Source organism: Terrapene carolina, unplaced genomic scaffold (assembly GCF_002925995.2).
Source record: "Terrapene carolina triunguis isolate 2854851 unplaced genomic scaffold, T_m_triunguis-2.0 Scaffold66, whole genome shotgun sequence".
In the NCBI taxonomy this organism is placed as follows: domain Eukaryota; kingdom Metazoa; phylum Chordata; order Testudines; family Emydidae; genus Terrapene; species Terrapene triunguis.
The window spans coordinates 75766442-75794311 of record NW_020664417.1 but is presented as its reverse complement, the minus strand read 5'-3'; the positions used below and the strand labels follow the sequence as shown (position 1 = coordinate 75794311).

Here is a 27870-nt window from a genome sequence, read left to right as displayed (position 1 = left end):
AATTGCATTGCTAAGATGGGATTTTGAAAAGTGCTCAATTTTGGCCTAACTACTCTCACTAACCTTAGAGGTAACACTCCAGTGGTAAAGTTAGGCCATCATTGAGTGCGTTTGAAAATCCCACCTTTTGGCCTGCTTTGCACTATGGCAGCACAACAGTTGTGCCGCTGTGGGGTGGATTGATGGAAAGGGGGTTTTCTGTTGATATAGGTAATATACCTCTCTAAGAGGCAGTAGCTAGGTCAATGGAAGAATTCTTCCATCAGCCTAACTGCATCTATGGTAGATCGACCCAACTGTCGTGCAGGGTGTGAAATCTTCCACGGCCCTGAGCAGTGTTGCTAGGTTGATCTAATATTTAAGTGTAGACCAGGCCTTAAGTTTTACTGCCATAACTATGGTTCTAAGGGTTGTAATTTTTTGTTCTTACACTGGCAGAATTATGCTGGTAAAAGCCCTAGTCTAGACACAGTTATACTGGTATAAGGCACATTATACCACCATAGTTTATTTTATTTTGACAAACCAGAATAATCTATGCCAGTAAAACTCATCTACATTGGGGGTTTTGTAGCTTTAAGTATTGTATACTGGTATAGTTAAAACAGAGAAACTTAAATGTAAACAAGGCCTTCATGTTTATAATTTTTTATCTGAATATCGATAATACATTATTTTATTTCTAATCTTGTAATAAACCTTTGTACAAACATTTTTTTAAACGAGTGTAGTACTTCTTAAAAGGTCAATAGTATTTGCTCTTGGAAAGAACAAATGTAAGTAAAACTTCATTCTGCCAAAATGAATCTGAATTCTGTTCCTGTATCTTTGAGTTCAGGAAATACATTGCATGTCTGGGTGTCTTTCACCTTGATTTGTCCTTCCTGTTTGTTTGGACTGTGCATACAGTATCAGTTGTCCTTGAGACTGAGCTTTGTTGTTCACTGCTGAAACCTATTGCTGTAATTTGGGATTCTGGACCGTAAGATATAACCTATATAACTGCAGATATTTCTTCTGGTTGCCTTGGTTGTCCCTCTTTATTTTTTTTTAATTCAGATACTAAAATTTCAAATATTCAGTGAAATAAAGCACAGTTTCGGGTGTTTTCAGATAAGTTTGAGTTGTACTTCACACCAGAAGTTAAGTTAAAATGTTTTTTAATACTCTAGAGACAGAGAAAGAATAGTTTATCAGAGTTTGCTCAAGTCAAAGAGGGTTAACTTAATTTTGGATTCTCAAGATATCAGTTTTTCAATATTTGTAATTGATAATATTTGATAACAAAATCCATGTTAATATATTTAGGCTACAGTCTAATTGTTAAAGACTTGACTTAACAAGTTTAAAACATTAACCAAGACTTTCACCTAGTTAAATGGCCTGATTTTCAAAAGTGCTGAGCACCTAGCAGCCCTCATAAACTCTCCCACAGACTTTTATACACTTCTACCCCAATATAACGCTGTCCTCGGGAGCCAAAAAATCTTACCGCGTTATAGGTGAAACTGCTTTATATCGAACTTGCTTTGATCCGCCGGAGCGCACAGTCCTGCCCCACTGGAGCGCTGCTTTACCGTGTTATATCCTAATTCGTGTTATATTGGGTTGTGTTATATCGGGGTAGAGGTGTATTTCAGCACTTTTAGAATTCAGATAGCTTATTTAGGTGTTTAAAACATGGATTTAGGAGACCAGCTTTAGGCAATTTATTTTTTGGAGAAAAGTTGCCTTCATTCAGATTGTACTGCGCTTTAGACCAGTTATCTGGGCCTAGTAGATTTAGGCCCCAGTTTTTTGCAGATGGATACTGCCCTGTAAGCAGAACCCTTCAGTGCAGCTCTGCTTGGTGCAGCAGCAGTCCACCTACAAGCTGTCAATTTCAGGATCAAGACCTTTGAATGGACAATGTTTAAATTTTAAACTTGCATATAGATGTTCAGAATACTGAATAAAATCGATGGACCAAGTCTGCTAGGCTTAAAGCCACAAATGTATTAACAAGCTTTTGCTGAACTAAACATTCTTACCTGTGTTGTTTAACTTACACAGGTTATAAAATATTGGAAGAATATATTTAAACCAAATCCTTTGTTTTATTAACATATGCAAGAACTTATGTAAGGGCTATCTCTTGTTGCTCAGCAAAATGTTTGTCAACCAGGCTAATGGAGCAATACTGTATACTTTATGATTCTAGTTACCTAAGAGTTAGCAATGAAAGAAATTTTATATTGTCCAACCCATCTCATTGCCAAACCATAATTGTTCTCTGAGATTGTGAGCTTTTCCAGGTTTAAATAACTAGATTTTACTGCCGCATTTGAAAGACTATTTTGTAGGTGATTGTTAGAAAACTTTTCCTGATGATGTTTAGTCTAAATTTTGTTTTTCTCAGTTTCAAACAACTATTCTTAGTTATTTTTTTAAACTCCTGAACAACTTCCCCCTTCATGCTGACACCCTCCAAATGTCCAGTCTGTTGTCCTTTTAGTTGTTTTGACCATGCTATGCACACACAGGTTTTTAGGCTTTCCTCATGGGTCAATCCTGCCAAGCCTTTAATCATCTTTGTAGTCTGTCTGGATTGCTTCCAGTGTGTCAATGTCTTTTCTTAACCTGGACCACTTCGGGGTGGATGTAGTGAATGCTATATGTCTGCATAGATAAATATTTCAGCAAAAATGACTTGTATAGCTGGGTAACAGAACTGTCATTTTGTTATTGGACCTTTTCTGTAAATATTATATATGCAATAATGTGATCTTAACTTGAAAACATGTTTGGTGTTTTCAGGATGACTGCCCCTAGATATCTGCTAAATGTTCTATTTGTTAGCTACTTTATGTGGTGTGGGTAGTGGTAACCTACTTTCCTTACTGAGGTAATTTCTTGTTTCTACTTTCTGTAAGCCTTCCGTCCAGTTTCCATAGAGCTAAACTGTAATGAGCGATAGGCTTTACATTTGCAGTTTCTCAGTATGTACTGACAAGTTTATTGTCTCAGCAGGATGCTTATGACTATGTTATGGATACTTAATGTCTTCAAGCTTTCAATTATTTTTATTTTTCTAGTTAGGATATACATTTGATGTTTTTATAATATATGCTTAACCAATATGATTATGATGGGGAGTCCTCTACCAATGTACATGTATAGAAATACCTTCCTAAAAATGTACTGTTTGTAAGTTGGACATTTCACTTTATTGGTACTCACCCATTGTCTCCAAGCTTTAACAAAATGTAATAGAAACATACATACAGTTTATTGAAAGTCACTAATTATTTTGTGTATAGAAACTAAGATCTTTTTGAGTTTAAGGTTGATTAGGAAGAGGGTGAAACAGATGGGACAAGGTTAGCTTAAAATAATCATTTAAATTAATGTTTTTGGTGTAGCAAGAGTTGAATTCACTATAAAATCTTGCTCTTCACCAAAAGATCTTACTCTTAATATAATGAAAAAGAAAATGATCTTATGTTTGCTTTATTATGAAGCAGATCATGGTAGGCGTCCTCAGAACATCAAGATTTGTTTGAATAAGGTTTTCGGAAAGGAATTGTGTTTTTTAGTGTATTTTTAACTCATCTGAAATGCTTTTAAAGGCCAAGATTTTAGAACATCTTCCTAAAATTAAATGGGAGCCTAACTTTAATCATTCATTTTTGAGAACCTTGGCCAAAGATTAGCAAAGGCTGCTTATGATAGTTTAGATTTTTTTCCATGGTTTCCTAGACTAATTGCATTGTGCCTAATAGTGACATCTAAAGAGCATTGTGAGATGTGCCTGCAGTGTGTATTGAACTTCTCTAAGTAATTAATTACTCCGATAAGTGCAAAGCCAAGATAGTATTTGCATAACTTGTGTGTGGATTTATTTAGAAGTCTTAAATACATTCTACTGAGAACAATGGCTCTGGAAAAAAGAGTATTTAAATTGCATATGGTACCATGAGAACTCCACTTCTTTTCCACACATTTTTTTAAATGATCTGGAGAATTCTAGAACAAAATTGCAAATGTGATGGTGTACATAGTATTTTCCTAGAGTCAATTCTTATCAGTTTTGCTGGTGCTAGTGGAACATATCAGAAATTGAAAGGAATAGAGGGCCTTGTTTTGAAGACGTGTATTAGGCCTGGTCTACACTAACACCCCAATTCGAACTAAGGTACGCAACTTCAGCTACGTGAATAACGTAGCTGAAGTCGACATACCTTAGTTCGAACTTACCGCGGTTCAGACGCGGTCCACACGTGGCAGGCAGGCTCCCCCGTCGACTCTGCGGTACTCCTCTCGCCAAGCTGGCGTACCGCAATCGACGGCGAGCACTTCCGGGATCGATTTATCGCGTCCAGACCAGACGCGATAAATCGAACCCGGAAGATCGATTGCCAGCCGTCGAACTACCGCGTAAGTATAGACATACCCTTAGTTGGGAATCAAATATGGTCCTTCACTTCCTTGACCATTGGTGATATGAGAAGCAGCACACTGCCTCCAAAGTAAGATTGCACATTATGCTAGCAGTATTATCTGGGTGACTGAAGAAAGGGCCTTGTTAACTCCAGTCTAGAAGTAGTAACATTCAGATCTCCTCATCCAGGAAGACCACACCTGATACGTTCTTTTTAAATGAGAAAGGTTGGAGGAAACTAAGTGGTAAACAAAGTGTGAAAGAGAGATTATTAGAAATAGGGTTGAGTTTGGTGGAATCAATAAATGCATGAAATCCAGGGGATAGGTAAAAATGAAGTGGCTAATTTGTATGTGCTTTTTCAGTTAGTGGTGAGATTGGTGCCTTAGAGAAAATGTAAAGTCCCGTCCCCCTAGTTTTAGATCTATTGAAAAATTTAACCCCTGAAAATGTATTCTGTTAGTGTACTACTTTGTGCTAAGTTGACTGACAGGACTTCTAGTGACATATTGCATCTGATGGTTAGAATACTTGATGCTTCTACTGTGTAAAGAACTTGTAAACATAGCTTCTGAAAAGTCAGCTGACAGATCAAGTTTTCTCTAAAATATTTTCCTTATTGTAAGAGCCTTAAAATGAACCCAGTTATAGCTTGTAGGGGAATTGAGGGTACCTTTGAGACTGTTTGTTTGGTGTAAACTTTCAATTTCAGTTCATTATGTTGTATTTTGAAACTGAGAAGCTATTGAAGCACTAGAAGATTAGATCAAGCAGGATTCAAGCACTTCTATATTCAAAACAATGAAAAGCTAATAAGAGAATCTGGCAACAAATTCACTGTGCTATTTTTTGTAATACAAGAAACTCATTACAACGCTTGTGAAAAATTCTTGGCGACCCAAAGTAGTTTATGTAATTATCTTTTATTGGCCCAACTTATGTTGGTGGAAGGTACAAGCTTTTGAGAGATCTTCTTCAGGTCTGGGGAAGGAAGCAGAGTGTCTGAGCTAACTACAAATCAGGACAGACTGTGACTCATAAGGGGTAACACACAGTAGGTGGTCACGTGAAATGAAGTGGTCAACTGAGTGATAGATTGCTATGCATCAAGGGTTAGAAGTGGGCAATTAAAGGTAGCAGGAGGGTGGGGGTGTTACAGATTGTTGTAATGAGCCATAAAACCAGTGTCCACATTGAGTCAGTGGTTTTTGGTGCCTAGCAGTTATGAATGTATGTTCCCAGGATCATCTTTTGAAGGTGTTGTGCAAGTTTCCTTGGAGGAGGAGTATTGAAAGATCAGCTATAGAGTGATTGCTTTGTGAAAAGGGTTCTCCTGAGGGTGATATGGCGTTTTTGTCTTTTATTATTTTCCTGTGTGACTTCATTTGAGAATGTAGTGATTGTCTGGTTTCACCCCACATAGTTGTTGGGACATTTAATGCACTTGATAAGGTATACCACAAGTTGTGATAAGCATATGTAGGACCCATGAATCTTGGAAGGTGTGTTGTGCCAGAGTATTGATCGTTTTAGCAGTGGAGATATGTTTGCCGATTTTTCATCTGTTGTTCTGGCAGGGTCGGGTGCCACTTGGAGTTGGTGTTGTGGTCTGTGGGAAGCTTGTATCTGATGATGACCTTGGTGAGGTTGAAGGGTGGTTTGAAGGCCAGTAAAGGGTGTTTGGGAAAGATTTATTTCAGGATGTAATTCCCATCAAATATGGATTGTAATTGTTTGATCCCCTGTATGGGTTCCAGTGTGAGGTGGTAGTGACAATTAGGGGGTGTGCTGTCAGTGGGTTTTTTTCTGTGTTGAAGTAGGCTTTTCCAGGGTATTTGTGTGGCCCATTCCATGATGGAATCTACTTCTCTGGTGGAGTGTCCTGGTTTAGTGAAGATGGCTTTAAGTGTGTTTAGGTGTGTATCGTGGACTTTCTCTTCAGAGCAAATTCTGAGATATCTGAGTGCATGTCTGAGAGATAAGAGATTTGGGTATGTCTGGGGTGATTGGTGGGTTCTTGATATGGTTGTTAGTAGGGTTCCATTGTTTAAGCTAATTGTGCTGTCCAAGAAATTGACACTAGTGTGGCAGTGTTTTGGAGAGTTTGATGGAAGGGCGGTGATTGATAGAAATCTATGAGAGAGCTTAGGTCTTCTGTCAAGAGGATGAAAACATCATTGATGCAGGTGTATTGTTGGTTTCATGGTGCATTTTTCCAGAACTTATCTATTTCTTGTATAATTATCAGCTGCTTGAGACATCTCAATAGTGTATTAACGTTCAAACTAACGTATTCTGTCATCTCTACAAGCATAGTATTGTTTACTCTATTTTATTCTCTGTGGTTGATCAGTCTGTTAGTCTCAAAGTCACCTTTGACAAAGTTTTTTACAAAAACATCAGGCTAACACAAAGTATTATACTTGCAAGATATTCTCTCCATATTACTGATTCAGTCTGCATTGTCACTACTTCAGCAAATTGATGAATGGATACAAGAAGATTTGTAACATGAGTCACTTGACTAAGCTGAACATGTTAGTGGTCAGAACAATCCCCTTTCAAAGAACTAGTTGTAACCTTTCCTTCTGGACATCGAGCTTGATGTGGTGACTTACACACATACACACAGACTTCTTATTATAGCAACACTTTTTGGTGCTGCCTTAGAAAGCAAAGGCCTACACTTGATACCTGCGCTCTGTAAAGCTGTATTGGCTGCCTATTTAGGGAGTATGTTTCAAACTTTTACGCTGATAAAACTTACTTGAACAAAGACTTAAAATTGGGCCCTGTACCCAAAGAAATTTCTATTTTCCTTGAGATAGTCAAGTTTGGACTAGCTGATTACACTGTATAGTTGAGTGTATGGCTAGGAGCGGCCTGTCAATTTTGAATGCTTACTCCCTAGATGTCTGCCAAAGCTCATTGGTGGCATCTTTCAAGGCAAGGCTGAAGGTTTGTGTATTTTATAGGCTTTATTACTTTGTAGTAGGTTAGGATTTGGCCAGATTAGATATCTAGCTATTTATTTTGGTGTCCTAGCTAGTGTTGTATGTTTTTTTTGTGCAGTGATTAGGTGCTTTTTGTTTTCAGATGTTTTAAAAATGAATGATAAACATTTTAAGACCACTTTGTGGCTGGTCTTGCTCAGGGGCATAGTGGACACGGTGGTACAACGGTCCTTTCTTCCTTCCTCCCACACTTTTTAAACTTCCTTGCGGGGGCATGACATGCTTTGGGTAAGTACCCAAAATGGAGTGATATAAGGGCAGGACTATGACCCCTGTATATTGTCACCACCCCAAAAAGAGCTAGTGTCACAATCTGCCCTTTAACAGGAAGAACTTTATTCCTTCTCTCACCTCTATAGTCATGTGGCAATATTCTAACCAAAAGAATCTAAACTGTAAGACACTTGAACTAGAACTTTGTTACATAGATGTTTTAATTGCCACATGAGCCACAAATACTTGAATAACGGCAACTAGTTGCATAGTCCGTACTACTGGTTACGAATTTCAAAATCTTACTGGTATTTTCAGATATGTTTTAAGTATAGTATTCTATCTGTAGCTTCCTAGCCAGTAAATCAGAAGTTGTATGTTAAAGACTTTTTTCTAACTTATTTCACTATCACTGACAATACAGTTCCTATAGTTTTCCTGTGGAAAATTGATTCCCGCCCCCCGAGAACCTACATTTTTGTTGAAAAACATTGGTGGGGAAAATTTCCAACCAGCTCTAATATGCTAAAAGTTGTAAAGCTAGAGGGTGCACAGTTTGTTGCTTCTGTAGGACAAGCTTATTGCCTGTGCAATCTTAACCTGTTCCTTTTGTACATTTGCAATAACAATAGTCTTTAATGAAATTATTAAACTTTTTTTTCTTGTCTCATTCAGTGCACAAAACAAATCGTGCTCACTTAGTGAGCAGCTATTCAGTATTCTCCTTTTCTACATTGTTCAATGAGTGGACCCATGCCTTATTTACTGCACGCTATTCAAACCCTACTCCAAAAACGGAGTTATTAATTTCCTCAGGGGGTTTTCTATGGTGCTCATCACTATGGTATCTGGTTCACAAATATCAATGAATTAATTTTGTTGCCCCTCCCCCCCGGTGATATGAGGGGGTATTCTTAGCCCCATTTTACAAATGGGGAACTGAAGCACAGAGATTAAGGTAAAAATTATACACTAACTTTGCTCAATTTGAGACACCTAGAATCTGATTTTTTTTCAGTCTACTTAGCATAATAAAGAACTTCATATATTCAAAGCACAACTCCCCAGACTTCAGTTGCAGCTATGAGCATTTAACACTTCTCCAAATGAGACCACAGAGTCGTGAGTCACATACCCAAAAAGGAGGAGCGCATAGTTAACGGCCACCTGTGAAATGTTTGCTTTAAGTGACTTGCCCAACATAATATAGGAACTCTGTGGCAGAGGCAGAGAGGAAAGCCAATTCTCAGGGCAGCATTCAACCTCTAACTATGGCACCATCCTTCTTTATAATCCTCTGCCTCGTTCAATATACACCTTCCAACTTTTGCAGCAAATTGAATTCAGAGTTTGTGTTGGGGTGTCTACTCCACACAAGGCTCGACTAAGTAAAAAGGGCCAATTAACCCTGTGACAGGCTGCACCTGGAGGAGAGTTAGGGCTGGTAAAGCCTAATGGCTGATGAAACCCAAGTGGCAGAGTTGCTGGGGCAGTCATAAAGAGAAGAAGATGGTGATAAGAGAGGGCTATAAGAAGGAACTCTGCAGTCTTTCCCCAGAGAAGAGGGGAGTTGGCAAGAGACAAGGAGGAAGGAGGTCTAGGAGGAGAGTAAGCCCTGGGATCCTGATTTGGATTATAGACTCTGGCAAGAACCCGAGAGGGGCGGGGGGTGAAATAGCCACAGGGAGATGGGAATGCTCCAGTGGTAACCTAAGGGTAGGCCAGAAGATAAGGAAAAGTAAGAAGGAGACCAGGAAAACAGCAACAGAGTCTGGGATTTCATATGCCATGGTTGCTAGTGATAGGGTCTCTGAGCTGGAACCCGGAGTGGTAGGTGGGTCAGACCGACGTTGAAATCCTAGAAAGCAAAAATTTACTGTTGCCTGGCCAGAGGGCCAAGCTACAAAGAGGCAGTGTCTTGCTGAGGATTTGGGTGCAGAGACACCAGCCCGTCACCTTAGAGACAGCTGTGAAACTCATGGAGAAGTTTGTGGAAGCAGGAGTCCCTAACAAAATTACCCGTCCATTTTGAGAGACCAGGAAGGGAGCAGTCGAGTATTGAGAGAGAAAGATGAGCCAGAAGTAAGTGGTGAACTCTGTGATAGGCTCCTACAGACTAGTCTTCACTATATACACCTGATTCTCCTCAGAGCAGGTCCATCCTGTGCACTGAATGAGGCAGGGGGTCTGTTAAAAAAAAATTATGTGGTCATGTAATTAAATGTTTATCATTATGCATACACAAAAGGGCCTTGAGCTGAGGCTGTACAGTCTTAATTGTGGCATTTCTTACGTTTTGAGTGTTTGATTTTGCAGACTTGATAATATTCTTTAAATGTGTTTGTATGTATGTATGTCTGTATAATGTGTATATAACTTGACGTGAAGGAAAAGATGTTGAACTATATCTTTTCCAGATTCAAAGTGTATCTCTGGTTTTATATTTGGCTGCCATAAAAGCTACTTTCAGGAAAGTTATATTCAAACTAACAAGCAATAGTCCATTTTCACCACCTTTTGGCTTTTACACTGCTATCCATCACCACATTATGAGTGCACTACCTCAAAGTAGTCTCAGTCTTCCTGTCAAGTTTCCATGTTTAAAAAGTACAATTTTTGTACTCCAGTACTAAGAAATTTTGTTCCCTTTTAGGATCGAAATAGAATGTATGACAGTCTGAATATGCACTCATTGGAAAACTCTCTTATTGACATCATGAGAGCAGAGCACGATCCGCTTAAAGGTATGTTACTATGCTAACTAAAGATAATGTCACCCATTCTTTGTTAATTTAGATTCATTTTGAATTGGTAGCTGAATTGCTTCTTCAACCCATAGAAAGCATCATTTCAAATATATATTATAATCTATATTTATATGCAAAATATATTTATGGTCAATTTACAATATTGGTGTCCTTTATTTCTAGTAAAACTATAAATAGTTTACTTCAAGAACCCAGCTGACTCGAAAAGTCACTCTTCAGCTGTAACATATTTCTGCCTTCAAACATTTACAGTGTTCATATATCCGTGTTGGTCCCAAAATATTAGTAAGACAAGATGGATGAGGGTAATATCTTTTATTGGACCAACTTCTGTTGGAGAGAGAGACAAGCTTTCAAGCTTACTAAGAGCTCTTCTTCAGGTCCGGGAAAGGTACTTAGAGTATCACAGAATACAAGGTAGAATAGATAAGGAGTTGATACATGTTGCAAGAGACTATTCAAGGTGAAGTGGGAAGTTAACACCTTTATCTCGTTCATCTTGTCTCTCTTGGTATGTTTAGACATTTTTTGTCCACTCTTTTTGAGGATAATTCCAAATTGATTGAGTGAAATGTGAAGACACATTCTTGGCTACTGGTACTAGTGCATACATAAATTATTCTTAATTTGAAGTTAAAATTCCTCAGACTTGTAAGAAATAAGAACTCTAGTTGCATACCATTGGTAATAGAAAAGTATTGGAACTGTAGTGAAATTATAGCTTAACTACATTTGTGTTTTAACACAAATAACTCAATTCTGTCCTGTAAACTTTTTTTTCCAAAACAGGAGAGAGTAACCTGTTTGTACAAGTAACCTGTTTCTTTGAGGTTAAAAGTGCAGCTAGTTCATTTCTGAACTTTTGGAAAGTTGTTTCCTCTCCTCCGACATGCTTCATTGAAATCATAGGGCCACAGCAGTGACCTTATAGTTAGTTTGTGGACTTCAATTTTAATTCCTGTTTTCACTATGTAATGACTTAAAAATTCAGTACAAAAGAATTTTAACAGTCTTAATCTAAGTCCAAAGGACTTTAAAAATAAGTTTTGAATCAACCCAAGCCATCTGAGTTGTGCAAATGAAATGTTATTTCTTTTTTTGTGCTATGTTTAAACTATTTCTCCTCCAATTTAGGCGTGTTTAAAGACTTCAAATTTGCTATGCATTTAGTACTCACTACAAGAAAAGTGCCTTTTCTTATTCAAAGAAATTAGGTTCAAAACTAGGTCTGGTTAGAAGTAATTACTATTCATGTATGGTAGTCTGTGCTCATCCACTCATTTTCTACCTCCAGAAATTCCTAATTATTATTTATCTTACATTAACACAGAGGCCTCAATTTTGATAAGGCTCACATTGTGCGAGGTACCTTACAAACACATATTAAGAGATAGTCCCTGCCCAAAAGACCTTAGACATTGCCTATCTTTAGGCAACCACAAATTGCCACACTTCTCCTTCTTAGGTGACAAATCCTCTGTTTCTCAATAAATCATGTTACATCTTAGCTACCTGTTTTGTTGGAAGTTTTCAAAACCTACCTAGAAGTCTAGTCTACATTTGAAAAAAATTATTGTAATTTCAATCAGAATAACTTGATTATTCAAACTCCATCTGGGGATGTGCACTTTGGATGTGCTGCTACACTATAACTTAACCCTCAGTTTGCCCCACATCTACACTGTCATGATACTGTGCTACACTGATTGTGGCGTATTGCATCTTCACTAAGACTAAAGATAAAATTTTAAAACCAGTGTGCTTAAAATTAACACTTCTAATTTAGGAACTTCTGAAAACATGATGAATTCAATAGGAGGTGTAGACATTCTGTGCTTCTAAAAATTAGGTCAGTAGAGGCCTAAATATAGATGTAGGTCTTTAAATCTCTGATCCTAAAGTTTTGGCCTACACATTGCCATACATATAATGGCATTTTCATAATATGGCTGCTGATGTTCGTAAGTGTACTAAAACTGATTAATGTCTGAGCATGCATTCTGAAAGTCAAATATAAAGGTGGATTAAAAGGAAAAGCTTTTATTTGAGAGGCAGAGAATAATCCACACTCACCAACTGAATTTAAATTGAGTAGTTGAGTACATCTGTTTGAAGTAAATATTTTGAGCAAGATATTGCTTCTCTTTGGGAAATATATTACTTGTTCAAAGTGAAAGGATAAATTATTGATTAACATAAAGCATTCTTCAATTCTATTCCTTAAGAGTAAATGGGAGAAAAAGTGACATCCACGAGAATAGCTTAAAACCTATCTTCCACCCCCTTTACTTTTTGCAGTCTCCACGTGTCATTCCTTTGATTTTGGCAACTTCAATATTCCTTTTTTAAGGTGCAGGACAAAAGAAGCTACAAAACCTTAGTTTTTGTTAGTTCAGACCCTACAACAGTGTCTCGGTAGCCAAATTCTCTTCGAGTGTCTTGCCCATCACAATATTTCTAAAGTTAACTGACAAACCTGGCATGTTTATTTGTAGAATGTGCCTACTTAATAAAATCTCTTGGTAAATAGTATGGTTTGTTATAACAAAAATGTTTTTATAGCAAGTTTTTTCAATTGTAAATTTAAACAAAACAATGCATCTTTTATGTAGTACTGCAGTGGTAAAATGAAAGTCCTTGGAATTTTAAGCACGTGTTTCAGATTTAGCTGCTTACAGTGTCTGGAGTATGACTAAGCATCTTGTCTTGGATTATTGGAATGCAGAACAGACCTTGTATGTACTAGTTTACAGCATTTGTCTTTACATTTTATATTTGAAAATCCATTTGTTAGAAAATGGGGATTTCACTGTTTTTGCTCTCATTAATTTACAGAACTATGGATTTTATCTAATTACTTTCTACTGTAAGATAAATTCAGACATGTTCTAAGAACTAGCATATGTTTATAAATATGCAGTTCTAACTTTATTTACTCTAAGTTTAATCAGTATAAAGTCTCTGATCAAAGTAAGATGTAATTCTTATGTAAATCTAAATAAGTCTTTGAAAACTGGATGTTAAACTTTGTAAATTTTTATAATGGTCTTAATGCTATAGAAAAATAAGATTGTAACATTTAACATCTGGATTGATCTTTTATCCATATTGCTTTCCCACCAGGCATTTCAGATCAAAATATTAGTAAATAGCATTTAAGTTAGAGACTTAACTTTTAAGATCAGTAGAATCGGAGCTGAAGACAGTGAGGTCATATACCAAAATTATAAAGCTATTCCTTACTGATTCTTCTATTAACATCTGACTCAAGTTGTTTTGAGGAGCACTAGAGAACATCAGAGAAAAGCCAAGCTGAAGTACCTGAACATTGGTCCCCAGGCTGCTTCTTTTAGAAATGGTCTTTTGTGTTTTGTTTTGTTTTTTCCAAACTGCTTCTTGCTCATGCCAAAAACACACAGAGAAGACTTGATTTATAGGTAGTGCAACAGCAAGCAATTCAGTGTACTTATGCTAGACTAGGTCATGTTAACAGGCAATTGGAGACGTAACTATGCTTCTCGTGGAAGTGCATTAGAACTGAGAAGCTAGTGGCTTATGGTGTCGCTTTGGAGATTCTTTTTATTTTTGTTGACGAGCCTGAATTGTGTCTCCTGTGTGGATAAGCTGGAGTCTTTCCCCCTCCCCTATTGTGTGTTTAACGTGTTCTGTATTGAAAGGAAGCAATATTAGTCTTGAAGCCTGATTCACCACTACTTGCTTTCCTGTAGCCACTTACACCTGTGCAAAATAGATGTAAAATATTACCAAATCAGAAGTAGCCACTCATTTACATAAGTGGTAATATTTTACACCCATTTTGTAAGGTGTAAACAGGCATTACACATTTTCTCTGTGCTTCTCTATAAGGGGAAAACAAACTTGGGGAAATTGTTAGGAATATTACAAGAATAGTAGATTATTATAATAGACACTAGGAGATAGTGAGGAAAGGAAAATTACAATATAGGTTTACCTATGGAAAAAAGAGTTTGATATAATTGAAAGCTTCTCTGTATCTGCATTTCTTATTTGTAGTTTCCATTCCTAGCATCTTACTTAGTCTCAACACACCTGAAGAGCTTGCTTTTGAAAGCCACCAGATGGACCATGCTCACTGGAGGAGGTTGGGGGGGTGGGGGTAGACAGCAGATTTGTAACTGTTTACAGATAATTTTTTTCCACCATAAGCGAAATAGAACTTAGGCAATGAACTGCAAAAAAAAAATTAGCATTAGTGCAACAGTAAGGTTGCAAGTTCAAATATTAATATCTCTACTAAAAGTTAATGTTGCTCTCGTAACATTAACAGTGTTGTGTTGCACATTTTTATACTTCATAAAATACACAAGATACACAACACACCACCAAGTTATGTTGCTGAGTAATCTTAAGGAGAAATCAACTTTAAAATTGCACTTTTACCTGAATTTTTTTTACTTATTATCACTGAAAGAGACTTGAAAAAAATACTTTTTTACTTTATATATTTGACAGCACTTTGTGTGAGGTTGGGTTCACAGTTTCCCTACCTCTGTTTATGTGGGTCTTTCATGTATCATCAAGGTAAAGAGAAACTTTTGAAAATAGGAAAATATGGTTGTAAAAACAACAAAAGTTGATAAAGAGAAATGGGAAAATGTAGTACCTGAATCTTCTCTTAGCTTTTTTTAATTGACTGATTTCAGATTGACAGTGTCTCTTTAAACTTTCCTTGACTTTTTAGTGTGCTTAACCACTCAAATATGCATTTAATAAGAACATAATTGTATTTTATTAACATCCACTTTCAAAAAAATTGAAAAGAAATTGGAGAACGGTTTAAAAAAAACCCTGATCTTGCGACTGACTTCATGCGGGAAAAACTGTACATTCACACATAATCCCATTAAACCAGTTGCATTCCCTGCGAGTGCTGAGGTTTGCCCACACACAGAAACTTGCAAAATCAAACTATAATAATAGCATTTTGCATATATATTATGTTAAAAATGTTCTTAGGGTTGCAAAGTCAAGCACTCCGAAGGTAGGAAATGCCCAAATTAAGGTGGCCTGTGCAACCAATGCACAAGACGAATGGGGCTTGGTGAATAAGATAACTGTTCTATATTTCTTTTTATCCTCCTTCAAACAAACACCATCCCAACCCTACACAAAAAACAAAGTTCCTCATTTCTTCATAAGCCTGTCTATGGGGCTTAGCAACGTAGTGTCTTAAATTCTCTCTCTGTTCTATCTCAAGGAAAATATTATTCCTGTTATACAAAGGGATAACTGAGGCACAGGAACATTAAGAGTAAATTTGCAAATCGCCACTAATTTGGAGTACCCAACTTGATATATCCAGGGACGTGATTTTGTTATAGCACTTGATGTTCTCAAAGTACTGTACAGATATTAATTAATCAGTCCTCACAACAACCCTGTGGCTGAGCATGGATGAGCATTATCCCCCTCTTATAGACTAGCACTGGAGAACTGAGACAAAAAGGCCAAGTGACTTGCCCAATTTCACACAGTGAATCAGTATCAGAGCCAAAATTAGAATTTTGGACTGCCTCACATTCAGTTCTGTGCTCACTTTTCCAGAACATACTGCCTTACTGCCAGAGGGGCTGACCAACCACAGCTCCCACTGACTTCGATTGTTGTGAATGCTCAACACAACTGAAAAGTGGACTTCAGTTGTCTCAGATTTGGAGCCCAGAAAATGAGGAACATAAAGTGCATCTGGAAATTTTTTTAGTTTAAGTGCCTTGCTCATGATTATGTAGGAAGTCTGTCAAAGCTAGGGATAGAACAGAGCTCTGGGGGGTGTTAATCAACGGCCTTAACCACAAGACTATCCTTTTTCTTTCTGCGGTCATCTGCCTTATTCACCACACACCTTCAACTTCTAACGTAAATGAGTCAGGGATCCTATGGAATCCTGATTCATTCACTTAAGCACCATGCATTCTGTACACTGAATGAGGAGGGGAACTTGTGGAAAAAGCAATATGTAGTAATGTAATTAAAACTGTATCATAATGCACATAAACAAGGAAGCCTTAATTCTGGCATTTTCTCATTTTTGAGTACTTGACTTTATAATCAACATTCTTTTTTGTAGTTTTTTGGTATGTAATTTTCACGTTTGTTTTCTTTTTCTTAAAGAAAAAGGCCAAAACCAAATTCTATTTGAACAGATTTCAGCAAAAAGCTTTTCTGGGACACAAAAAGATATCATCTTGGGCATCAGGAGTATCCCCCTGCCAAATTTCAAGGTCCTGCAGCAAACCATAGAGGCTTTAGTTTTCCAAAGGAAAAAAGTCTGAATTTTTCTTATAATGGGAAGTGTTAGGCAGCTTGAAAGTGAGGGTGGCTACTGGTTTGTGTATGTGTGCATGCATGCTTTAAAGGTACAAGTATGTACAAAATCCTTTAATAATAATTGAGTCCTTGTATGCACAACTCCCACTGAAATCAGCGTGAGTTCCACATACACAAGGCTGCAGGATTGGATCCTTCATTGTCTCAGCAATCATCTGGTTACAGTATAATAATATTGAATGTTCAAATTAAAAATATTATATGATTTCAGATTATAGTAAAGCAAGGGTGTTTTAATATCAATAAAATGTATGGATATGTTGGGATTTTTTTTACTTGTGCTTTAAGGCATATTGCAGTTAAACAGAGCAGCTATTGTAAGTTTCTGTGTAGGTCAGTTTGCAGTACTGTCATGTTTGCAGCTTCCTGTGAACAGAAAACTTCTCCTTTTTTAATAAAAAGGAGATTGGAATGAGGAGACATTTTTACACTTTAAACATCAAATTTAACTGACAAGACCCTGTTTGCTGCAATAAATATTTTAAAATCCTGGTGTGAGTATATGAGGATTTCCTATAATTGTTACTTTAACACATTTTTGTCTTTTATAATTTTACATTTTTAATCCATAAACTAGCTAGCAGGAATCTCCAAGAAACTTTAAAGAATGTTAGCATTCTAAAGGCTTTTAAAAAAAATTAAATAATTGAAACATTCTTGTTTTGTTTTGGTTTTGTCAAACTAACTTAGTGGGAAGAACAATATATGCAGCAATTATATGAAGTACAACAAGATGCAATTATAAATCAGTTAAAAGCAAGTTAAATGTTTTAATCTGAACTCATAACAGGATTTTTGATACATTGGTTCAATGGAGAAATTCCAAACTGCAAAAATTAGACTCTGCTAAACAATGTGCATGTGAACAAGTTTTCACAATGAGTATGAAAGAGAATACTAGAGCAGCCAACACTATTTCTGGGTTGCATGAAACAAAAAGTGGCTTTATCCTATTGGAGCTGATCCCAAAAGCACACTGCAGATCTCATGACCAGAGAATTAAGGTTAAGAAGTTTGTTCTTGTCAACTTTAACTTGGGTCAAGGGTATTGTTGCTAATGTGCTTGGAGTTAAATATTAGCTCTTTATGTCCCCTAGGCAGAATGAAAATACAGTATATATTTAAACTGTAGGCAGTGATTTTTCTTTTTTTTTTTAAGCGTAATAGCTAAAATCACAGTACTTTTTTTTTTTTAAGGTCGCTTGAGTTATCCACATCCAGGGACTGACAATCTTCTGATGTTAAATGGTAAGCAATTATTTCTAGCTTAGCTTAAATCTGAAATGTTAATGTAAAAATGGAATATTGTATTCTTTTACTGAGTTACCTGTATCCAGAGACAGTGACAATCTTCCAGGGACTGTCACCATCTTTCAGCATTAAATGGTAAAAGTTAATCTTACAACAGCTTTTAATTAGATCTAGCTTACTTTACATTTGAAATTCTCACATGAAAATGTTTTCTTATTTTCTGTTCCCAAGGAAGACAATATTCTGTTCACCAGAAAAATCTAGTATTTATAGAAAGCAAGAATTAAAAAAATAGAAAGTATGGATTTTCTGACATGGTATATTTTTGTGGTGAATTATGCAACAAGGCTGTGTTTGTCTGAAGTAACACTTTTGTGTACGAGAGGGGATTTGGAACTAGCTTTCTTCAAGTTCCTGGGCATATAGCTCCCACTTACGGTGTGCTTGTTTTCCTGCAGCATCCAGGAGTTCAGAAGTTTTATCACTAGTGTCCGGAAGGGGATCTGTATGCAACCTGCACCTCCCCCCCACACACACACATCCATGAGGGCATAAAGGGCAGAGCAACATCACCTACCCCACAATTCCTTCTAACTGCTCCTCAGCAGAAAGTCAGAACAGCTTAGTGTCCTCCATATGCAATTTGTGATCTACAATAACCCCCAGTTCCTCTTCAGCAGAACTACCACCCAGCCAGTTATTCTCCATTTTGTTGTTGTGCATTTAATTTTTCCTTCCTAAGTGAAACACTTTGTACTTGTCATTATTGTATTTCATTGTGGATTTCAGACCAATTCTGTAATTTGTAAAGGTCACTTTAAATTCAAATCCTGTTCTTCAAAGTGCTTGCAACCCCTCCCAGCTTGATGTCATCTGCAATTTATAAGTATACTCTCCATTCCATTATCCAAGTCAATAATGAAAATATTGAATAATACTGGACCCAGACTGACCCTTGTGGGACTCCATTAGATATGCCCGCCCAGTTTGACACTGAATTCCTCCATGAGTTCTTGAAGATAATTGCTACCTGTTCTGATATTGCTTCAGTTTAAGTAACCTAGAATGAATTTCATTAGGGCCTGCCATCTTGAGTGGCCTCATGTACTCATATGACACCTTTCTCCAGACTGAGACCTCTTCAGTCCAAACATCCAGGATATGAATCAACAAGTAACAATCCCGTGGATGATCCTGTTGTCTCTTCGCTGGTAGTTAGATCCAAATAATGTTTGCTGAGGATTGTCTTTCACTCAGATAATGCCTATGAAGACAGTTAATTGTTGACACATGTAGAAAGGACTGGAGTGCACATCTAAACCAATTCCATGTTCGTGGTCTATGGACATCTGGAGATTTGTCAGCTCACGTAAACATCCTAGAATTGAGGGTGATTCACCAGGCTTGCAAATCGTTTCTACCTCTTTTAAAGCACCAAGCAGTACACATCCTGATGGACAGCTCTATAGCAATGTATTACTTAAACAAGCAAGTGGCAGCAAAATCAGATGACCTGTATCAAGAGGTTGTTTCACTGTTGGAATGGTGCATTCTTCACCATATAGCTCTGACATCTTCCAGGGGAATTGAACCCCCTGACAGATCAGCTAAGCAAAAAGAATTCATCCCCCAACGAATGTTCTTTGCAGTACTAGCAGAGTATTCAGGACATAGAGATTTCTGCAAATAGATCTCTTTACAACCAGAAATTACAGAGAGTGCCCTCTGTTGTGTTGTTGAGAGGGCCAGACAGGATGTTTCAGCAGGCACGTTTCATATTGCATGGTCAGATCACCTAGTCTTTTATTTCTCCTGTTCCTGTTAATCCCCAGGATACTAAGGAAAGTGAGACAAGATAGGGCTCAAATGATCCTAGTGGGTCCATCATGGCCTCACCAGTTCTGGTATCCAGAACTACTGCATCTCTCCAGTCACTGGTTCATAACTCTCCCACTCCTGATAGACATCTCTCAAGATTCTGGGCACGTATTCCATCTGGACCAAACATCTCTTCATCTGATAGCCTGGAGACTGTCTGGTTATCATCAACAAATAGGGGGAGTTCTGCCAAGGTCCAGGAGATCCTCATGGAATGTAGAAAATCTTCAACCAGGAAAACATACACAGCTAAGTGGAAGCATTTTTCCTTCTGGGTGAAGGTGAGGCAACTTGATCACGTTGATCCTATTCTATTCATTCTAGACTCTACTGCTTTAAAAACAGTAATCAGGCCTGGAATTTAGCTCAATTTAAAATTCACTGGGCTGCAATTATGACCTTTCATCCTCCTGTACACGGTTCCTCAGTTTTTTCCCATTGAACCATCACAAAGATTCTAAAGGGGCTATTGCAGATGTTTCCACCAGTAGGAGAGATACCACTTTTGTGAAACTTGAGCTTAGCCCTTTCTTCACTAATGGGACCTCCATTTGATTCCCTTTCATCTTGCTTCCTCCATCATTAAGGGTGAATTTTTTGGTGGCAGTTACTTCTGGGTGCAGAGTAAGTGAGATCCAAGCACTCATGTCAAATCCCCATATGTTTTTTTTTTTATGCAGATAGAGTAACTATGAGGCCTCATCCTAAATTTATCCCAAAAGTTGTTTGTGACTTTCACATTAGTCAATATATACACTTACTGTATTTTTTCCAAAGCCTTAACCATCCCTTGATGAGGGAAAGTTACATACCTTGGATAACAGAGGGGGGTCTCTTCTATTATTTTAATAGATTGAGACTGTTCTGGAGATTTCCTAGACTTTTTATCATGTATGGCAATTTATCAAAGGTTAGACCAGTCCCCCCTCAAAAATTATGTAAATGAATTGTGGACTGTATCAAGATTTCATACCTTGTTAATAAGCTACAACATCCAGTTCCAGTGACTTCTCATTCTACTAGATCCCAAGCTACCTCAGCAGTGTGCTTCAGTAGTGTTCCAATAGTTGAAATTTGTAGACCAGCTACATGGTCCTCATTGCCTACATTTACCAACAATTATACTCTGGTGTCAGCATCTAGAGCTAATACTCGGGTTGGAAGAGAAGGTCTTCAGTCTTTTCCAAATAACCACCTAGCTCCTACCACCTGGAACATCAGACTGCTACTAAACGTCATAAGTGAGATTCACATGCACAGGAACTCAAAGCAAGAGAAATGGTTACTTATCTTATAGTAGCTATTTGTTCTTTGAGGTGTTCTGCATTTGGATCCCATGACAAGTCCTCCATCCCTGCAGCTCGGAGACTATTCATGGGACTCTGGGCAGCGAAGGAACCACTGAACAGTGGGCAAGCTCATTCGGCCCTTTATGCCCTCCAAGCAAGCTGTTGGAGTGCAAGGACATGATGAATGCATGCACGACCCCAGTAGACACCTCTGATAAAACTTCTGAACTCGCATGGGGGGTGGAGGGTGACAGCACATTGTAAGTTGAATCCACATGTACAGGACATATCAAAGAACAACTATTACTATAAGGTAAGTAACTGTTCCTTCTTTGAGTACAGGTCTGACTCTCCCTGAGCCATGCTGAAGTTAGAGAGTTCATGTTCATATGTCAAAACTTCATGAACATCTGCTTCTCAATGCAGGCATGCTTCTGTAATGTTATGAACTTTGGTTACATTGCTTTTTATGTCTACAGAAAGAGGCAGAGCTAGAGGATCATGTAAGTGCAATAATAAATCAGAATTTTTACACACCGGTCTGGTGGACACTAAAAAAAAATGTAGACCTGTAATTCTCCATTAGTGCAGCTGCATCAGAACTGATAACAGTGGAAGTTGCAGTGTAGACTTGGTACAGCTATTTTTGCTACTGTGGCCTTGTCTACACTGACAGACATGTGTAGGGTATGTGTAGCCACACACAGAAATGAAAAGCAGGCAGTGAAAGGCTCTGGCAGGGGGGAGGCAGCAGGCAAAGTCTCCAGCATCAACTATCCCTGCTGCTGGAGTTTTTCATTGGAGCAGGGAAAGGATCTGGTGGCAGGGAGCTTCCGTAGTCTTTCCCTGCTACTTCCCCTCCGCCAGAACCTTTTGCTGCTACTGGAGCCTTTTTACTGTGGCACGGAAAGGCTCCAGCAGCTCCCCATTTCTGGAGCCTTTCCCCACTGCCTCCCTGCTGCCAGAGCCTTTCTCTGTGATGGGGAAAGTTTCCAACAGCGGAGAGGCAGCAGGACTCTACACTGCTAAAAATAGCATTGTAGAGGTGGGGGAACTGCTTGGACATGTAGATAGCTGTGTAGGGTATATACCCTAATGTTCTGGCATGTCTTTACTTGTTAAACAACATAAACTGTGAGGCAATGCTTTTTATAACTGTGCTAAGGGGGCGTGCCATGTATATATTTTACATGCTGCTGCTAAGTGTAGACATAGCGTGTGTTGATGCCATTGGAGAATTATGAGTCAAAGCTTTGCTGGTGAAAACACAATCATAGTAAGAAGACTTTGTATCAAGATTAGAGGCCTTGGGCATGATTTATTTTTTTTCCATTGTCTTGCACTTTGTGTAGTCATTAGTACCTGTGCAAAATGGGGTATAAAATGCTGCAAAATCAAAATTCTCCAATGTAGTATTTTAAGTGAGTGGAGTATTCTGATTTGGTACGGTTACACCAGAAAAAGTTGAGTATTACACATAGGGCAAGTCTGGAGAATCGGGCTCTTTGGGTAATGTGCTGCCCTTTTAGAGATGACTACAAACCCTAATGGATGAAAAACAGCTGTTTACTGTTGAAATAAAATTTACCACGTGGCAGTACAGACCCTATATCCCCAAATTTTGGCTGGAAACTAGATTACATATAGATGTCCTTGATGTTAAGAAACTTACTCCAGCAAGGATTTAGCTTTGTGGTTATAGTTGTTACTGTTGTAACTAAGTGGCTGTCTGTGGATGCTATGGCCCTCTGTTCATTTCAGGTCTTCACTTTTTAAACAGTGATTCGTTCCAGTGGCTTAAAAATAGCAGTGGACGGACCAGAAACTTGCACACTAGATATCCCAATTCTGGAAGCTGCTCCGTGCAGATGTCCATTGATTTAAATGAAACTGAGTGGGTGTAAGGGAAATCTCTTCTACTACTACTACTGCTGCTACTACTTTATGAGCAACTGTCAAATGTTTCAATATAATCCAATGTAGGAGATTCATATTTTTGATTCAACTTTCAACCTGCTATCCTCTTTAGAATTTTGAGGCTTCTCTCTTCCCACTATGCTAGCTCTTTTACCATACAAGACATTAGGTTATGCAATGGTATATTTTGTGGATTCTTTGCTTCAATCAGTGATCTTGGGAGAATAGACCTTTATACTTTTGGCTTACTCAAACAAAGTAATCTTGTCATAAAGAGAGAGCATCTACATCTGGAGACTGATCTTGTTGTCGATTAAATCAATGCAATTTTGCTGTTAATTCCAATGGAATTGGAATTGGTTCCCCAATGCAGTTTGGAAGTTAGCAGTCCGCATAATAGCTATAATTCTTTAAAAGCCTCAAATATATGTAAGTTTTATTGCTCTTATTAAAAAATCATTTAAAAGCCTGATTTCATAGATTGCTTTTTAACTGATTTTGATTGCCTTAATAGAAGGGCACTCTTGTCAGGTATTCTAGGTTCTTTGTGTGGCTCTACATATTCCCTGTTATGGGTAATAGGCTGCAGCAATCAGCACAATGGTAGAACTAACCCTAAATTTTATTTATTTATTTATTTATTTATAACTTGCTCCAGGCAGTGCCAGTTACAGTGCACATGGGCCCACTCCTATCCCTCCTCTCAGCATCTTTGAACATGCCAAGGGCAAGACTATTTAAGGGGATGCTGCACCCTCTACCACATCAGTTCCTTCCAACTACTTGTGCCAGATGGAAGTGAACTACTCTGGCCTTGAGATCTGAGGGGGTTTTTCCTCTTATACTAGTGTTTTAGATAATTGTTGATAACTTGAAATGTTAGTTTAATTAGGGTTTGTAGTTATGGTTAGTTTAGTACAGTTGTTTGTGTCCATGTGACAGTGAAACCGAAGAAGAAAAATTCAGGATTTAATAGACACTTATCCTGCTCAGCCATCTTTCCAGCACCAAATGACCGCCTTGATTACCTTAAGGATATGTCTAAATTGCAAATAAAAACCTGCAGCTGGCCTGTGTCAGCTCAGGCTAAGGGGTTGCTTAATTGCAGTGTAGATGTTTGAGCTGGGGCTGCAGCCTGAACTGTGGGACCCTTCCACCTCACAGGGTCCTAGAGTCAAGGCTCCAGCCTGAGACCAAACGTACACAACAGTTAAACAGTCCCTTAGCCTGAGCCCCATGAGCATGGGTCAGCAGCAAATTTTTAAATGCAGTGTAGACATTCCCTAAGTGCCTCGGTGAAGGTTGTTCTCCTTCTGTTTGTCAGACTCTTACAGCTAAAGTGCATGAGGCGAGGCAAAATAGACTGCAAGTGTTCCAGACTAAAGGAGCTGCCAAGCCTCTGGGCTCTAGGAGATTGTCTGATTTGAAGACTTAGGCTTGTTTCAGCTCTGACCGCCTCATCTAGTAAGGTTAAGGTGCATAAAGAATTCCGTGATCTATGTCTTTGCTGGTTCAGGCTTCTGTCTCTGTTTTATCAGAGCCTCCTGTTAAAGCTGGTAAGGTGTTTGAAGGCACAGTTAGGTCAATTGACAATGAAGGAACTTATGATTAAGCCTCGATTCCAACTATGTTGGTTCGGAAAAAGACGAGGGAGAAGACAGCCTCTGTTGGCTGTGCCAGATCCCATGGGTCAGATTTATTGGATCCATCCGATATGGATTTGTCTTCTGCGGTTCCTACTCTGAGACCAAAGTCAGTTCTGCAATTGGCTTCACGTTCCAGGGTAATGGAGTGGAGTCTCTCTTCAGATCCAGTGATGCCTAAGCCTGTAAGAGTGGCATCATTGCCCACTCCTACTCTGGTGCTGATACCAGATCCAAAAGATAGCTATTGCTGTGGTGGCAGATGAGTGTTACTGTTCAGCATCTGAGTGTTCATCAGATCTGAGGTGGGGGAGAAGAGAAAAGAGAGACTTCATTGGTTCTGATATCTAAATCTCCTTCACCTGAAAGGAGGGGTAGAGAGGAAGGTATTATGAGCCTTTCTCCAGATCCATCTTTGCCTCCTCCTAAGACTCCTACAGGATCTCCAGGCAAATCTTTCTCACTTTTTATGTCTCTGCATCCTCCAGTGCCATTTCTCTCTCTGGTAAAATTTATAGTGGAACTAAAGTTGGATCCACAGTTAGAAGAGGATGGAGAAGGAGTTAAAAAGATCTGAACCATCCAGATATATGCTGCCTACTTCTAGCTTTCCTCAATCTTTTGGACAATTTGTGTCTTCTAATCCTATAGGTATGTTCCCAGATCCCATCTATAGGAGAGACTGGCCTTCCTGGTCTCAGTGACCTTATTGCGCTACCTCATGAGAGTTCTTGAATCATCCACCTTATTGATGAAGTAGTGACATTCTTATTGACAAGGATCCAGCTGCTGAGGAATCTTTGGATCCAATTTGACCAGATGCATCTGCAACTCAGATTGGTGGCCCTTAAAACTTTTTCTGAGGAAGAGGATGAGTAGTTAGTTCCTCTTTTTGAGCAGGATCAGGTGGATACAGAATTTATTGCCTGATGAGCATATGGGCATTGATTCTGCATTGTCTCCTTCTAAGGATGGTTTACAAATCCATGAATTAATGGATCGTATTGTATTGACTTTGAACTTCCTTTCAATTGTTGTGTAAGAGGCGTTACATCCAGTATTTGACATTTTTTTGGTGTTCCTTCCAAGAATAGAATTTCTTTACCAAATTGGATGGTCTCTTATAACCTGCTAAAGCTGTTAGGTTAACAAGCAGGGATAGCCCAATCTCTAAAAAGCAGATAAACGTTATCAGATACCACATGCGGGGTTTTAGTATTTACATACTCACTCCACATCAAATTCTCTCATGGTTGCAGCAGCCAGTAATAGATTTAGGCCTGGTCATGCCCATTTGACTCCAGGTTATAGAGAGAGGGTTTTTTCTTTCTTCTCTAGGGATTAGGGTGGCTAATTAGCAGGCAGTGATGGCCCATTACTGGTTTCACTTGTGGGAAAAAATGGCTTTGTTTGTGCAGAAGAGACTGGCCAGTGAAATATCAGCAGAGGAACAAAATGAGGCAAAACATGCTCTCAGGGTTTCTTTTGATGTTCCTGCCTCTTCATTCAGAGCTTTGGCATCTGCTGTTACCTTGAGAAAGCATGCATGGACTGGATACTAAATATAAAGATAAGCATCTCCCCTTTGAGGGTGATGGTGCTTTTGGTAATAACTTTTCTAGTAATTTGTCCATTTTAAGAGACCCAGGTCTGTTGTTCACTTTATTTATATCCTATTCCTAGAAAGAGACTCCTACCTCCTCCTTTTCATTACTAGAGACAGATTTATCCTCAGTCTTCAACTTATTTTTCATCTCAGAAATGTTACCTACATCAGCAGACTACATCATCTTTTCAGTCTCAACATAAAAAGAAATAATTCAGATCTAGGCCTAAATTGAAGCAATCTGCTCTCTGTTTCATCTTCACTGGCTAAATGGCCTCAGATTTAACATGAGGATCAAGGGTCCTTCTCTCCCTTTGTTTGGGGACAGACTAATCCATTTTATCAACAACTGGAGGCTTATTACATTGGACAAGTGGGTCCTAGAAATAATAGTAAAGGGCTATGCAATACAGTTAGAACAGTTACCTCCTTTCAGTTCCCCTATCCTTCCCTTTTCAGGGTTACGAGGTTATTCTTCTGTCAAAAGTGCAGAAATTGCTTCTGAAAGGTGCTGTGAACAAAGTACCCAAGTATCTATGGGGTCAGAGGTTTTAGTAGATATTTCCTGATCTAGAAAAAAGATGAGGGTTTATATCCAATTTTAGATTTAAGGAAATGGAAAAGGTTTGTTGAGAAGTTTCATTTTGGAGTGCTAACCCTAGCCTCCATAATTGCCTCACCTTCAATTATTGACTCGTTCACAACTCCCTATTTAAAAGATGTTTCAATTCAGCCAAATCATCGGAAATACTTCCAACTGATGATGGCACAAAGACATTGTCAGTACAAGATCCTGCCATTTGAGCGCTCAGAGCTTTTCTGTATTAGCAGTGCATCTCAGAAGATAGGGTATTTGTTTAATCCTATTTAGAAAACTGGCTGTTGAAGTCATCTTCCTGCAAAGATCTGCTAGGTTACATCCTCTGCTAGGGTACTACCTCCTTTTTACGGATTTTAGATTATTTCTGAATATAAGAAAGTAAAATCTATGCTCATCTCAGGAAATCTGTTTTTATATGGTCTATAATGCAGTAGTGAAGAGCTTTCCTCCAAGAGGAAAGACTTCTGAAGATAGTGTGCAGTCTATTTTAGAGATTTGTCATTGATTCCAGGCAATGATTTTCTTGTTGGGTCTGATGGGTCTTATGACAATGATTACTTATGTTATTCTGTTTGCATGCCTCAGGGTAAGGCCAAAGCAGCATTGGTTGGCTCAAGCTTACAAGCCAAATCTGGACAGTCTTCATATGTTAATTGTCATGCCTCAGTACATTTTTAGATTCTTTGTGGTGGACAAACTGTGAAATAATCTTTTCAAGAGGGTCCTGTTCAATCCCCCCTTGCCGTCCAGCACATAACATCTGTTGCATCTAACAATGGGTGGGGAGCTCATCTGGACTCTTTTATAGTTCACAGATACTTGGTGTCTCAGGAAGAGAATTTTGTACATAAACATTTTAGAATTATGTGCCATTCTTCTGGCTGTCAGATCTTTTCTTCCT

General features: G+C 38.3%; 1 protein-coding gene across 6 annotated transcripts in view; it reads left to right on the top strand.

Annotated features, from left to right (window-relative positions):
- CPEB2 (cytoplasmic polyadenylation element binding protein 2) overlaps positions 1 to 27870 on the top strand; it is an 82402-nt gene that overhangs the window by 8176 nt on the left and 46356 nt on the right. For all 6 annotated transcript variants that reach the window (XM_026648040.2, XM_026648037.2, XM_026648041.2 and 3 more), the window contains exons 3-4: positions 10301 to 10391; positions 17982 to 18032. In XM_026648040.2, the coding sequence (XP_026503825.1) occupies positions 10301 to 10391; positions 17982 to 18032 (142 nt within the window). The remainder of the gene's footprint in view (positions 1 to 10300; positions 10392 to 17981; positions 18033 to 27870) is intronic.